Source organism: Pelodiscus sinensis, chromosome 12 (assembly GCF_052426305.1).
Source record: "Pelodiscus sinensis isolate ZL-2025 chromosome 12, ASM5242630v1, whole genome shotgun sequence".
NCBI classification, from domain to species: domain Eukaryota; kingdom Metazoa; phylum Chordata; order Testudines; family Trionychidae; genus Pelodiscus; species Pelodiscus sinensis.
Genome location: NC_143063.1, coordinates 37,322,508 through 37,337,369, shown reverse-complemented (window position 1 = coordinate 37,337,369; position 14,862 = coordinate 37,322,508). Strand labels below are relative to the sequence as shown.

Sequence of the window (14,862 nt, the reverse complement as noted above, 5' to 3'; positions counted from 1 at the left end):
GACTAATGAGGGTTACCGAAATTGCTAACGAAGTGCGGGATTTAAATATCCCACGCTTGATTAGCATATTCCCGGCCGGTCGCTATTTTGGAAACTGACTAGCCCGAAGTAACTGCCTGCGTCAATACACGGCAAAGAAGTGGGATTCCGAGATAAACCCCTTAGTTTGAATTAACTGTTACTCCTTGTGGAATGAGGTTTAACAGTTAATTCAAACTAAGAGGTTTATCTCGGAATCCCGCTTCTCTACCACATATAGATGCAGGAAGTTACTTCAGGCTAGTCAGTTTCCAAAATGGCGACCAGCCGGGAATATGCTAATCAAACACAGGATATTTAAATCCCGCACTTCATTAGTAATGTGGTCGCCCTCATTAGCCTCCCTAGTTTGAACTAGAGGGCTACTGTAGACATACCCTTGCTTTATATCTTTGGCAAACTTGAATCATTTGGCTGAGGTCTTACATTTGAGTGGGGTTTTTTTGTTTGAAAATTTTCATCCAAAAGAGAGTTCAGAATAGAAGGCGGGGGATTTTTTTTTCCACATTACAAAAACTTTGGTAACCTTTACTTGAAAGCTTTAGCACTCCTAGGCTTTGGAGCAGGGATTTGAAATTTGGCTGGGAAGTGGGCTTTTATGGCAGGGATTTTCCCTGTGAAAATCTGCCCATAGTTGGCCAAGTTCTAAACCTTTGAAAAAAAGCACAGTTGGCACATGCTCCGAAGAGACTTGTCAGGGTACCATAGTTAAATTCTCCAAAGATTCTGTCTGCACTGAGCATGCTTCAGCCCAGGCTGGGTAGGCTTTCCCTGAAATGGTAACTCTAGGGTATTGTGGGCTGGGGATGAGCAGCAGAACTCAGATCAGGATTCTCAATCCCCAATGAAGATACTCAGGCCAGTTGCACATTTCCAGAACATCAGACATTGGGTGCTAACGGATATCACACTGGCCTGCTCCTGCCGGAATGATCCTACCTCCACTGGCATGACTTCACACTCACAGTACATATGAGGTCACAAGGGATGTCATTTGGAAGACCAGGCATACCACTGGCATGGCTGTGCATGCCTGGTGTGCACAAGAGGTCATTGTACATTCTGAGGTCTCCTATCTTAGATCAGACAAACCTATGACCGTTTGTTTTCTCAGTACCAAATGTAGGACAGACATTACAGAAGCAGGACTGCCTGGTTTAAAACCAGAGGAGTGGCCTGCCCACCAGGCAGTGAAAAGGCGGAACCTGCCTGATCCAAATGCAGAGGGAACAATGAGCCCCTCCTTTCCCTCCCGCCATGAGCCCATCTGCACCCCTGGCTGGCCCCCTTGCCGCTGAATTCCCAGCCAGGCCTCTCTCCCAGCTGCCAGGGCTCTATGAGTATGTCTAGATTACATCCCTCTGTCACCAAAGGGATGTAAATTAGACATACCAAAATTGCTAATGAAGAGGGGATTTAAATATCCCATGCTTCGTTAGAATAAAAATGGCAACCGCTTTTTGCTGACGTGGCAATTCACCAGAAAAAAGCGGCAGTCTAGACGGGGATCGGTCGACAAGGAAAGACTTTTCTGACCTATCCTGTAAACCTCGTTGCACCAAAAGTAACGGACATTTTTTACTTAAATCTCTCATTGCAGGAGCTCCCCATCAGTAAAATGGGGATAATACCATCCTCTCATTCCACAGGGGTGATGAAAATATTAACTAGCATTTTTGAAGCACCCTCATGCTACCTTTGTGGAAAAGTCAAAGGCAAAATTAATAATTCTGCCTTCTCAGCATGGTTTGATCATTGTGCAGTAAATAAAGTGTAGAATGACACATTAAACAATGAGGATAAAAATACATTTTAAACAGCTGTTCAGAAAACTAACTTAATCCATCATGGTGCAGCCAAAGAGGCGGGGTTCTGTGGACTAATAGTATGTAATCATGTAATTAAAGACTCTATCATTATATATACACTCAGCAAGGCCAAATGACTTTGCAGCCAGAACAGCATGGATTTTTGGGGTAGTATTAATAGAAGGGGACTCTTGGTTCTATTTTCATGTGTGTTCTATAAACATTAATATTGACTGTTATTTAAAAAGCATAAGTGCTGATGCATAATTACTTTCATACTATTACACACGTACATGGAAAACATATCTTGTTGTTGTCATGAATCAAACTCTGCTCAGAGCCATATGTTGCTTCATCTGAGTACTGTATTAGGTATTTTGTACCTGAATCTTACAATAAACTAGAGTATGCTATTATTTTGCTGGATTAATATATTTTGCCTCTTGCAGACCTGAACTCCTATATTCCCAGTTTGGATCAATATCAAGATTCACAGACTGAAATAAAATATCTGGCTGGTAGCAATGGAAAATATATCATCCATTTTTAATAGCACTCTTTCCAGATCCTTCATATGTTCAAAGTTATGACGCTGGAGTTCATGTTCATTTCTTCTAAAATTTTCACTGTCATGGGTCATTTCTTTTTTCCAATATGTACATTTTCAGAATAGTTTAAATCCCTGGACTGCATTTAAAATTTCATTATGTTGCTCTTGATCATAAAAAGGTACAATGAAAGTTTGCTGCTGGTTTTTGAAGCCTCTCTGTTTAGCAATGACTCCTACATAGATCTACTTGTTCAGACATTTGGAAGTATGGCTCCCTACTATATTTTATTAATCTCTGGGAAGGCAGTCATTAATATGGACTGGAATCCTATTTTAAACTCTAATACTTATCAAAAATTGTAGTTAGGAAGTGAAGTTAACTGCACCTGCTCTATATCTTTGTAGTGGCCAGATAATATTGTTCAAGGAATACAATTTAATAGAACACTATAATTTTAGAAGTGTTACATATGAAGCACAGTTTCTATTGAACATGGATATTGGTGTATTTTAGCTGCCAAAACTCCCCCATCTAAAACAAATGTTATAAAATGGAAATTTCTGCTTCAGTTCAAATTAGAGTTCAAATATGTATCAGGTTTTTATGAAGCTTGTATTTTTTTTATGGGAATGAATGCAGCAAAATTTAGGAAGTTGTTCCCATGAAAGGTGCAATGTAATTCACCAGTAATGTATTAAATTCAGTGAAAACACACATCGAGGAGTACCACCAGCAGCTAGACCACCTGAATGAAGTGGCTTTAGGTATGTTTTCTATAAGATTTTTTACTGAGAGCCAAGTTTTCCCAGACCAAAAATAGGATGGGCGATATGCCAGCGCATGAGGGAGAAATACAGACTTCCCCATCGTAGACATACTCATGCGGATCCTTGGCTGGTATACTTGTCATAGCCGCCCTCATCCCTTCAGTCTTCTTACCAGCAACTGCAGTTGCTGTGGGTTTGCTGTGTTAGGATAAGCATTCAGGAGTACTTATTCAGAGACAAAATGGCCACTTTGTATTCCCAAGATCTAAACACAAGAGAGATATCTTCAACCACTTCTACACCAGGCCCTTATCCATGCTTCTCCTTCACTCACTCAGGGTATGTCTACACTACCCTCCTAGTTCGAACTAGCGGGGTAATGTAGGCATACCGCACTTGCAAATGAAGCCCAGGATTTGAATTTCCCGAGCTTCATTTGCATAAGCGGGGCGCCGCCATTTTTAAAACCCCGCTGGTTCGAACCCCGTGCAGCGCGGCTACACGGGGCACGAACTAGGTAGTTCGAACTAGGTTTCCTAGTTCGAACTACCGTTACTCCTCGTGGAATGAGGAGTAAAATGGTAGTTCGAACTAGGAAGCCTAGTCCGCACTACCTAGTTCGTGCCCCGTGTAGCCGCGCTGCACGGGGTTCGAACCAACGGGGTTTTAAAAATGGCGGCACCCCGCTTATGCAAATGAAGCCCGGGAAATTCAAATCCCGGGCTTCATTTGCAAGTGCGGTATGCCTACATTACCCTCCTAGTTCGAACTAGGAGGGTAGTGTAGACATACCCTCAGACTCCAATTCCGCAAGACATTTAAATCCCATTGCTTCAGTGCTAAATACCCTGCTGAAATAGCTGTCAGGGTTGGAAAAGATGAGCTAGCTTAGCATCCTTCACAACACAGGACATTGAATTTCACTCAACCTCAGAACTTTTGACTTCAAGCCAGAAGCTGAGTCATTGGAAAAAATGTCCGGTACCCACCCAGAACTTCATTTAATTCAGGGATCCACATTTTAAAGCGGCATTTATTCTAAATAACCAGGGAACATGTGGGGTAAGACCACATGGAGAAAATGTGTGTCATGGTATTCTTGGTGCCACCTCATATTAGCTGAAGGTGTTTCCACTTCCTGAACTTGATCTAACTCTCACTGAACTCAGTGGGCTCTTTCCACTAGCTTTCAAGAGTTTTGAATCCTGAACATATGGCATGCACTGTTTCACCGTTTTCTCTTTTGTGTGAAGTGCCATTCCCAATAAGGTTTGCCCAAATCACACCACTATTGGAACCATGACATTTTGATGCTTCAGAGGGGCATTATATCCACAGGAGTTATTTCTGAATACAGGGTATCCCTGCTATAAGTTACCCCAGTATACATCTGTTCTGCACTAAAGTTGTTGATGCTTGTAGGAATTGACGCATTATAAGTCCTCCCATTCCCTGCTCTTAAGTTGTGCAAAATAAAACCCAGTTTGCGCAAATGGAAGTCAGCTGTGGAAAGAAATTCCCTGCTTTAAGTTGTTTCACTATAAGTCCAAGTTTTTTGGAATGTGTCTTGGATTTATAGTGAGGAGTGCCTATATTCTTTCAAAAAAGGAACATGTAAATAAATACTCTATTTAGAGGTCTTTTAAAAATTCTTGGCTTTCTTAATTATTCCAAAATTGCATTTTTAATTCCCCTGTTTTTTCCCCCTCTAAACTCTCTAGATCCTGTTACAAGGCAAAAATCCAGGTATTGTTTGGGAATATACATTCCCCAAGATCATCAATGAGAACAAGACATCCGTCAAAAGACCTAGCTACTCCTGGATGACAGTGCAGTCAGACTGCTCAGCTTCCTGTGGTGGGGGTAGGTAGCTCTCCTACATTCCATCCTTCCTTTCATTCCTTTTTAATCCTCCACACTCCACTCCAGATCACTACAACTGGTAATATTAAAGATCTAAAACATCACATTCTGAACATGTATAAATTTAATCCCAAGTACTTGATTTCATCAGCGTCTATTGCTGGAAGTCCACGTAGCTGAATTATAAACTTTTTCTCTTTTGCCAGGAAGTATTTTATTATGCTTACATCATTTATTTATTTTTTCTAAATCCTGGAAAATCTGCCATTAAACCTAGTTCTGGGTCAAAGAGTGGAGACAAGCAGCAGGCATGTGAGAACATGTAGAAAGAAAATCTGAGACTTGTGTGACTATTTTGTATGATTGACATATTTTCCAACAAATCTGTGGAACTATTCATGTAATAAGGTACTATTCAACATGAGTAAGGATATGAGGATCTGGCCTTCTGAGAGTAGAATACAGGTAAAATCTCGATATTAAAAAAAATACATTATGAATAGCCAGAAATGACTCCCTTTTCCAGGTTTCTCTTTGTTGTGCCTGCAGACTCCATGTGAAGTGACAAACTAGAAAAGAACAATCCATAGAATGCCCTTAAATCATTTACAGCCCTGAATGAAATCGATGGACTGTCTGTACATGGACTAAGCCTACTACATGTCCCATAGAAGGTTTCAAAGGGATTATTTGTGTGAAGTAGGGTGAGAAGAGTTTGGCTCAGAATTCATGCTCTTGCGATCAAGAACAAACAGCTGTTGTGCACATTTCCCATAGTGCTAAAATTTCTTCATCAATTTAGAAGGCCTGGAAGTTCCAATAGTTTGGGTTCAGATAAATGCAATTTTGCTATGATTAAATCTTAATATGTTGAAATCATTGGCAAAGTTCACAGTGGACTTTTCCTAGCAAATGTGGTTCAAAGTAGATATTCACCACGAATAGCAGTCTCAGAGAATGTAAAGATAGCTATGAGGACAGAATAAAAAGTTCACTAAAAGGTTTGATGGAAAGTCTCCAAACAATAGAAATTTTCCCTCCTCGTTTTGCAGGTAGAAAGAATTCAAAGAGTAGCTTAGTGTTTGAGTCTTAAATTTTGCAGAGATCTACCTGTGGTTTAAAATTCTGCTATCATTCTCTTTGTCATAAAAAATGTTACACCTGACTTCAGGGACAGCCATCACACCAGTATTGCAGAAAAGAAAATTAACATTAATACAAGTGGCAAAATTGCCCCCTCCCATGTCAATCCAATGACATCTGTGGAATTCTACTCGGGATGAGTTTGGTCTATGTTATTTAACCTTCTACACTATTACCCTAGCTATAAGTATCAGAGAAAATATAATAATGTATCTTATTGTATTTCTTTTTTATATCTCCATAGGGTACATTACAGCAAAAGCTATTTGTTTACAAGATCATCGTATACGAGTTAATTCCTCCTTCTGTGGCCCGAGAACAAAGCCTTTACCCGAAATAAAACTATGCAATGCTAATCCCTGCCCAGCATAGTAAGTGTTAGTTATTTTTGTGGCATTATCTTGGATTTCTGTTTGCCATACTTACTCCTAGGTACATAGAACTATATATTCCTCCAAGTAACTCAGAGCACATGTAACTCAGACCCATTTCTAACACACAAAGTTTTCTCTAAAAACAAAAGTAAGCAAATAAAAATGTCAGGCTGCATAGGCTCTCTGCACAACAAGAATAAAGTGAAATTGGGTCAGCTTGTAGTAAGAGTAGTGTGTAGGGGACAGCACCTCCTGTGTTCTAGTACCAGTCCAGTTCTGGTCCTAGTCTAGTCTGGACTGCTTGTGTGACTCTGGGCATGTCTGGATCACTTAGAGCTGGAGTGGGCAATAATTTTTGATGCGGAGGGAACTCCAAGATACTGGAAAGTGTTCAAGGGCCATACTTTTCTATGGAGGGGTTTGGATGGAGGTTGGGTGCAGAAGGGAGCTTGGGTAGGGGATTGGGGTACAGGAGAGAGTATGGGGTCTGAGAGGGAGTTTGGGTGACGTAGGGGGTTGTGACCTGGGGCATGAGATTGGGGTGCAGGATCTGGGAGGGAATTGTGACCTGGGGCGGGAGGTGTATGCAGAGGCTGTGGTTGGTGACCTAAAGGGAAGGAGAGGGTGCTGTCCAGGGCAGGAAGTTGGCAAGTGGGAGGGGCTGGGTGCCAGAGGCAGGCTCTGGCTGGGAGTCACTTACCTTAGGCGGCTCCCAGCCAGCAGTCCAACAAGGTCCCCGAGGCAGGCTCTTTCCTGCTGCAGCCCTGCCTGCTCAAGGAGGTAAACAGCTGAGATTAGATACAATCAATGACTCAGAGGAGATGCTGACATATACATAAGGAGCCAGATCACCCGCTGGTGTACCATGAGCCTAACAATTGTATCATAATGCATCCACAGAATAGGTCTGAATTAAGGTTGCACAAGCAGCTTTATTTCTGGCCTTTTCTATCTTTTGAATGCATTATTTTGCAACCTTAGTGCACTTTTTGTGTAATATAATTTGATGCTGGAGAAGGCATTTGATTTAAGGAATAAGTGATCATCTGGAAGCAAACCACAAGGTTGTTCCAGGCACAGGAAGCACTATAAAAGAAGGTATGAATATGAGAGTGAGGAAAGAAAACAGATAATGCTGATGGTGGCATTATTAATGACATGAAAAGAAAGAAAGTCACAGTATTGCGATCATCTGTTATTTGACAGAATCTGTATGATAGTTGAAATGTCACTCAGGAATAATGGCAAATGGTACCTCTGGTATCCTGGAAAAACTGTTCTTTGTCCAGGGAACGCGTTTGATATTCTGCTTTTTTGCAGAAGATCAAGCGCTCTCTTTCGGAAGCCCCTGTATTCCTCATTTCACGAGGAATAAGGGTGCTTCCAAAAGAGGGTTTTTTTCTGACATTTGGCCCAATCTAGATGGGCCAAAAGTTGGAAAAGTCTCTTCCAACAAAAGAATTGGAAAAGGCTATGAAAAATGCAGAGCACATTTTGCATAGCTTTTTCTGAAAAAAAGCAGCAGTGTAGACCTAGCCTTAGTGAACTTTAATGGGATTTGTTGCTCTATCCAGGAGTATGTTGGTGGGATAAGTCAAAAAGATTTGCACTGTGCAATGGCCTTGTTTTAATTAAAGTCTATAGTTTACAATTAATGTAACACTTTTAAAAGTAGGCCAAGTAATAGTTTCCTGTAAAAATTTTAAATTATAACACAGGACATTAAATCCAAATGGCAAATTATACAGTAGAGGCACAAAAAATAGAGATAAGGTTTAAATAGCAGTATGTATTACGTGAAAGCCCCATATGCCTGCTTCAGCAGTTTCTTTGGGTTGCTTTTAGCCACACTATTGTCTGAATACTAATTTTAAGTAATTTTCCTGACCAAACAAAATCTGTTTGTATGTGATTTATCTGCTGCCAAATGTATTTTTATCCAATGGACTCAATTTCTTATAGACAGAAAATCTCTGTTTTTTCCAGATGCCCTTTTTAGCTATTTATATATGTCTTCATTTTGACTTGGAATTGCCTTCATATAATGTTTCTAAAATATAACATTTATTTTAATCATGCAACAGACCACGTATGCAACTACTTTACTATTAATGGGCGCTCTCCATACCCTTTGAAACTAGTTTGCCATACATACTGCTAATAAGAATTAATGGGGAATGAAACAATTTTTGATATTATTGGTCCATGCTGCATTACATTGATATTCTTAGATTCAGTAGTTTAAGGAAGACATTTTATGCATTTTAACAGAAAAACAGCTTGTTTTGCAGTATTACACAGAACACAAAGTTCAGACTATTTGGCATCCACTAAGTGCATATTAGAGCTAAGCATAGGGCCATATCTCCAACGGGTGAAAACAGTTCCATTGAACTCAATGAAGATTGTATCATTTGAGGATGTAGTGCAGCAATGGACAACCTAGCCTAGTAAGTGGGCTTCATGAGTGACCCACCTTCATCTCAGTGGGCTGAAAGATAGCTGTAACAAAGATAGTCTCCTGGGATAGGGTGGTTTTGCTAACTGTGCTTGCATACCTAAAATTTGCTGGCTGCCATCCATTGAACTGTAGCAATGCTTTGATGCAGAGGGAGCTCAGGGCCCTCATAGTCAATGTTGTGTACAGTTACCATGCCCCTCGCTTCATGTGCCCTTGCTTTATGTGTGTGTCACTTTAGTAATACCAGTCAGAAAAAACCTGATATGGATGGAACCTGCAGAATCTGTCAACCCTGCATGTAGGCCACACATAGAACCCCGATGGACCACAGGTTGCCCACCACTGATGTGGTCTATAATCTTACGGTGTGCAACAGCTCCATTCAACTCATGATGTAGGTGCCCATATAATTACAGTAATTATCTCAGTATGACACTGAGAAAGCGAAGAATAACAAGTAGTAACCAGCATATGAAACATGGTAGGCATAACAGGCAAGAGAGAAAGACAAATATATCTTACTTATCATTTCAGTCAATATGACATTGACAGGACATCATAAAAAAGTCAAAACTTTGAGGTTCAATCTGAGAAATCCTTATTGCACAGTGAGAACAGAGACTCATTAACATGAGAAGGAATAAAATTATTACTCGGTTCATATAGTAAGAATATACAAAGGCATCAGAACTGCATAATATTATGATTGGAGTACAGGGCTACCAACGCTAGTCACAATTATTGAGCTTATTTGAACTAATGGATGATAGTCTTGAAAAAGCCAAAATACTCTTGGAAAATGGCAGCTGACAAGAAGGCATAAAGTGGGTTTATTGCACTCTTCCATATGAAAAGGGAGACTTTCTAGGCAATTACAGGATGTAGGCTCTTAAAATAAACCATTTCTTCTTGGCTGTTTTACCTATCCAACTGTATAATTAATTAAAACCTGTGGGATTGATTAGCACCAAAACTTTTCCAGAATCATGTGTTCTAACATAGACTGCAAAGGAGAAGACCGTTCTTGATTAGTATTGACCAGATTTACTTGAAGTGTTATTTATTTTCCCAATTTGAAAACAAATATTTATTTCTTGGCAATACTATCATCAAAAAACAAAAATCCTGGCTGAATGAAAGTAGGTTGTTAATCAGGATGCAGGATAAGGATACAGGTTTTTCAGATTTCCACTGGAGAATGTTAAAAGGCAACTTCCATGCTTCTTTATTGCTTCCTTAGAAAAGCCTTCCAAGCGTTCCATATCCGTTTCCATATTCAGTCCAACAGCAGCAGACCACCACAATCCTGAAATTTTATGGAATGCCTTAGGTGCATGATGTGTGTGTTCAAATTCCTTTGTCCTTAGATTTGGTTGTTTTAAACTGCCCAGAGCTTTTGATACCTGGAGAATAACTATGATTGAGGAATTCTTCTTTTCTCAGAGGAAATCTTCTAAGGGAGGCATTGACACACTTTTAAACATTCAGATTAGCTTTTATTTCACGCAGATCTGAAATATAGACTAGTGAAATGGTGCTTATTTTCTGCTTAGTTATAAGAGTTAAAATACTTTCTGATTGCTATTTTTTTATCTGAGCCACTGCTCTGGTTGTCACAGGGCTTATGCTGTAAAAGTTGGTGGCCCATGCAGTTGTGAATTAAAAGGGACAATTTCAATGGTCCTTACATTTAAAAAGTGTGAGAATTCCCATTTTGAAAGATTCTGTTAAAATGCAGTGTTCAATTCTGTTGTATATTGGGTTGTAGATATAGATCTTGTTGTTATAGTAACTGAGTAGGTCACTGGGGGTCAGCCCAGCTGGTCTGGGCTTGTTCTAGTTAGTTCTGTGCTATGCAATAAAAATGGACACTTGAAACTACTCAAGCTCTCTGCCTTTCCACTGATTTCTTCCTATACTGTAAAACTCCCCACGACATAACAAATTCTAGGAGAAGGTTTTGAAGCCTCATTATTTTTATTGGATCCAGTCTTCGTTCTCCAACAGGCACAATATTTGTTTGTAAGTTTCCTTGGCACACTACCTCTGTTTTTTGCAACCACCTATAGTCTATAGTCTTTCATGCAGACTGTGAGCTCTCTGAGGCATGGATTGTCTCTTTGGACATGTCTACACTGGAAAATTATTTCACAATATCTAAATTCAACTTAATAACTCCCGATTTTACAAAATCAAAATATCATGTCCCCACTATGGAGAAGCCTCAAAATTAGTCTGAGGCAGACTTCATTAATGTGGATGCACTATCTTGATGTAGAGTCCCCGGAAGCACTGGGAGCAATTAATTCAAATTACTCTGGGGAGTAATTATTTTGAAATAGCAGCACTGGAGCATCCACACTAATGCTATTTTGAAATTAGCATTATTCCTTGAGGAAAGCAGGCGTACAGATTTTGAAATAACACTGTAGTGTAGACCAGGGCTGTGTTACATGTTGTACCATTAGCACAGTGCAAGCCAATGTCTCTAGGTGCTACTGTACTACAGATAATATTATACTTATTTTCAACAGTGAACCTTGCATGTGCAGTTCAGGCAATACATCTGAGGACTCTATGTAATTTTTAGTGACAATATGCATCAGTCAACCTTGTTGGGTGATTGGAGTATATACTTTCTCAGTAGCAGTCAGCTGGCTAATTTGAAATTGTTTTATTTAGATTTCATATCATCTGGTTGGTGAAGCTGCCAAAAAAGTATTTGTCTCAGGCCATTATCTAAAGTCTCTGAACTCAGATGTCAGGGTTCCCGAATTTTTCAAGCCATTTCTCTCTTGCTTAATTTTAAAGATCAATAGAACTTTATAAACAGGTTTATTTTGCAAAGCAATGTCAAGATAAAAATTGAGAGGAAGACTAGAATTGTGCAGCACAAGTAATATACATGTGTATCAGCTTCCATGTGCTTATACTTTGGGGCTTGCATATATGGAGGGTAAGCATCTGTGAAATGGTGCTTTTGAAAATTTAGTCCTTAGTGTTCTTCTAAAATAATTGCTTTTTCTTCAGAGTCTGTGTTGGTAGTTCCTTTCCCGCACTCTTTCCAGTCTCTCATTTGCTCACAAGCCTTCAACTAATCTCTCTACCTGGCTACATCTGACTTTCTTTTCTCTACCATAATCTGTCCATCTCTCTGACTGCCCCAGCTGCAAGTCTCACCATCAGCTAAAACTGAACATGACGAAAACCAAACTTTCTATCTTTTCTCTGACACCAAGCCACTTTTAGCCAAACAGGTTTGAATTAAAAACAAAGACTAGATATAAAAAAGAGAGGTGACTACAGGAGAGAGGACTTTTTAACTAGGTTAGTTGATTTTCTAGATTTTATATCTTTATCTGCCCTAAGAGATAATGTGGTAGATTCTCTGTAGAATTCAAAAACCTTTCTTTATGTGCAGGTTGATAGGTGTGTCATGCGTGTGCCCTAGCAGAATAAGTGCCAGTAGAGTTTAAATATTCGGCCACATCCTGTAGTCTTGATTTCAGTTCAGGCAACCCTCCCATATTCTCTATGGCTACGTCTACACTGGCCCCTTTTCCGGAAGGGGCATGTAAATTTCACTAGTCGTCGTAGGGAAATCCGCGGGGGATTTAAATATCCCCCGCGGCATTTAAATAAAAATGTCCGCCGCTTTTTTCCGGCTTTTAAAAAAGCCGGAAAAGAGCGTCTACACTGGCCCCGATCCTCCGGAAAAAGTGCCCTTTTCCGGAGGGTCTTATTCCTACTTTGAAGTGTAGGCTTTTTTAAAAGCCGGAAAAAAGCGGCGGACATTTTTATTTAAATGCCGCGGGGGATATTTAAATCCCCCGCGGATTTCCCTACGACGACTAGTGAAATTTACATGCCCCTTCCGGAAAAGGGGCCAGTGTAGACGTAGCCCATGGGTGTATCTACACTACATCCGTAGGTGGAAATATTATACACAATTTGAGCTACACAAATTGATTAAATTTCAAAATAGCATATTTCAAAATTTGGCATGATCTACACTGTGTCAAATTTCAAAATAAAGCGCTATTCCAACAAGCTTCTTAAATCTTATGGAACGAAGGTTACAAGGACACTGGAATAGCATGCCCATGTAGCCCATTCCATGGAAATGTATTTAAAGGTGCAGAATAGCTATTTCGGGATACTTCCAGTATCCCAAAATAGCGCCACTATCTAGACGTAGCCTACGAGGCCTGCACAAAAGACCAGTTGTGTGGTGGTCAGGGAGAGTTTGTTTTGTTTATTTTAAAAACGCATCATTCTGATGAGTTGAGTCCATCAAGTTGCTCAATATCTATCTGTGTACCTGCATGAGAGTTTATCCTTCCCTTTCTCCTACTATTTATTGTACTCATATGTTGTGTCTTGTTTCATACCAGATCATATCCTTGTTGGGGTAGGAAATGTGTCTTTCCATATGGTTGTATGGCATTTAGCACAATCAGATCCCTAATTCTGATTGAACATGAAGCACTGCCACACTGCAAATAAAAATAATAATTACTGGGAGTTGTTCCTGACCAAAGGATGCAAGATTCCTTCTTCTTGTGTTTCAAAATATTCCTTGCAGATGGATTGAATGTGTCTTGCATAGGAATCTTGTCAATTTATCTAAATCCAATGCCAGTCAATTGAATAGACTGGATTGTACACTATACTGATTGTATAGGGTACATTAAAATGTTGGGTTTGTGAGAAATAAATTCATTCTCTTTTTTAAGCTGGTCGACAGGTGAATGGAGTGTATGCAGCAAGTCTTGTGGTGGAGGGCAACAAAGTCGCCAAATTCAGTGTGTCCAGAAAAAGACTTTTCAAAAGGAAGATGTGGTAGCACATTCTCTTTGTCCAGTCAGCACGCCAGCCCAAGTACAGATATGTAATCCTCAACACTGCCCACCTGAATGGAATCCTGGACCATGGTCTCAGGTAATTTAGAGAAAAAGAATGGTTTCTTTTGCCAATGTAATAGAAACACAGTTACAAGATTCTCTTGTTTTCTGAAGGACAAGACTCTATGGTTCCCTGAAAGTCATGCTTCCCCCCCACCCGTTTCTTATATGAGTTCATACAGTAATATTAACATTTTTCTGCAGAGGTACTGCTAATGGAAAAAAAGAATGGGTTTAGAATGGCACATTAGTACATACACACATTTATGAAATGCAGGAAGATGAAGTTATGTTCTCCTCCACATTACGTATGTTGTAGTCACATATTTACAACATGTTAGTATAACTCATTCCAAGTAAATAAGGGTATGTCTACACTACCCCTCTAGTTCGAACTAGGGTGGTTAATGTAGGCAACCAAAGTTGCAAATGAAGCCCAGGATTTGAATTTCCCGGGCTTCATTTGCACCTTGCCGGGCGCCGCCATTTTTAAAGCCCCGCTAGTTCGGACTCCGTGCCCGCGGCTACACGCGGCACGGAGTAGGTAGTTCGGATTAGGCTTCCTATTCCGAACTACCGTTACTCCTCGTGGAACGGTGGAATGGTGGCGCCCGGCAAGATGCAAATAAAGCCAAGGAAATTCAAATCCCGGGCTTCGTTTGCAACTTCGGTTGCCTACATTAACCACCCTAGTTCGAACTAGGGTGGTTGTGTAGACATACCCTGATTTAGTTGTGTAGTAAAGTGGCATAAGTAGTAGCAATGGTCTCTGGGCAGATTTCTGGGTGTACATACTCTTTTTCAGAAATGTGTGAAAACCCTGAACACTCTACATGCTGTCCCAACTGTTTTAGAAGATAGGACAAATATACTGGAAACCTGTAATTTATCTTAATTTTTAAAATAATAATGCTTCCCCCCCGTTGAAAAATCTAAAGACACTTATGTTTTA

General features: G+C 40.0%; 1 protein-coding gene across 3 annotated transcripts in view; it reads left to right on the top strand.

The window, feature by feature from the left end:
• Nucleotides 1-14,862, top strand: part of ADAMTS18 (ADAM metallopeptidase with thrombospondin type 1 motif 18) — a 129,498-nt gene that overhangs the window by 101,827 nt on the left and 12,809 nt on the right. For all 3 annotated transcript variants that reach the window (XM_006122438.5, XM_075940029.2, XM_075940027.2), the window contains exons 17-19: nt 4,887-5,028; nt 6,416-6,542; nt 13,743-13,947. In XM_006122438.5, coding sequence (XP_006122500.2) covers nt 4,887-5,028; nt 6,416-6,542; nt 13,743-13,947 — 474 coding nt within the window. The remainder of the gene's footprint in view (nt 1-4,886; nt 5,029-6,415; nt 6,543-13,742; nt 13,948-14,862) is intronic.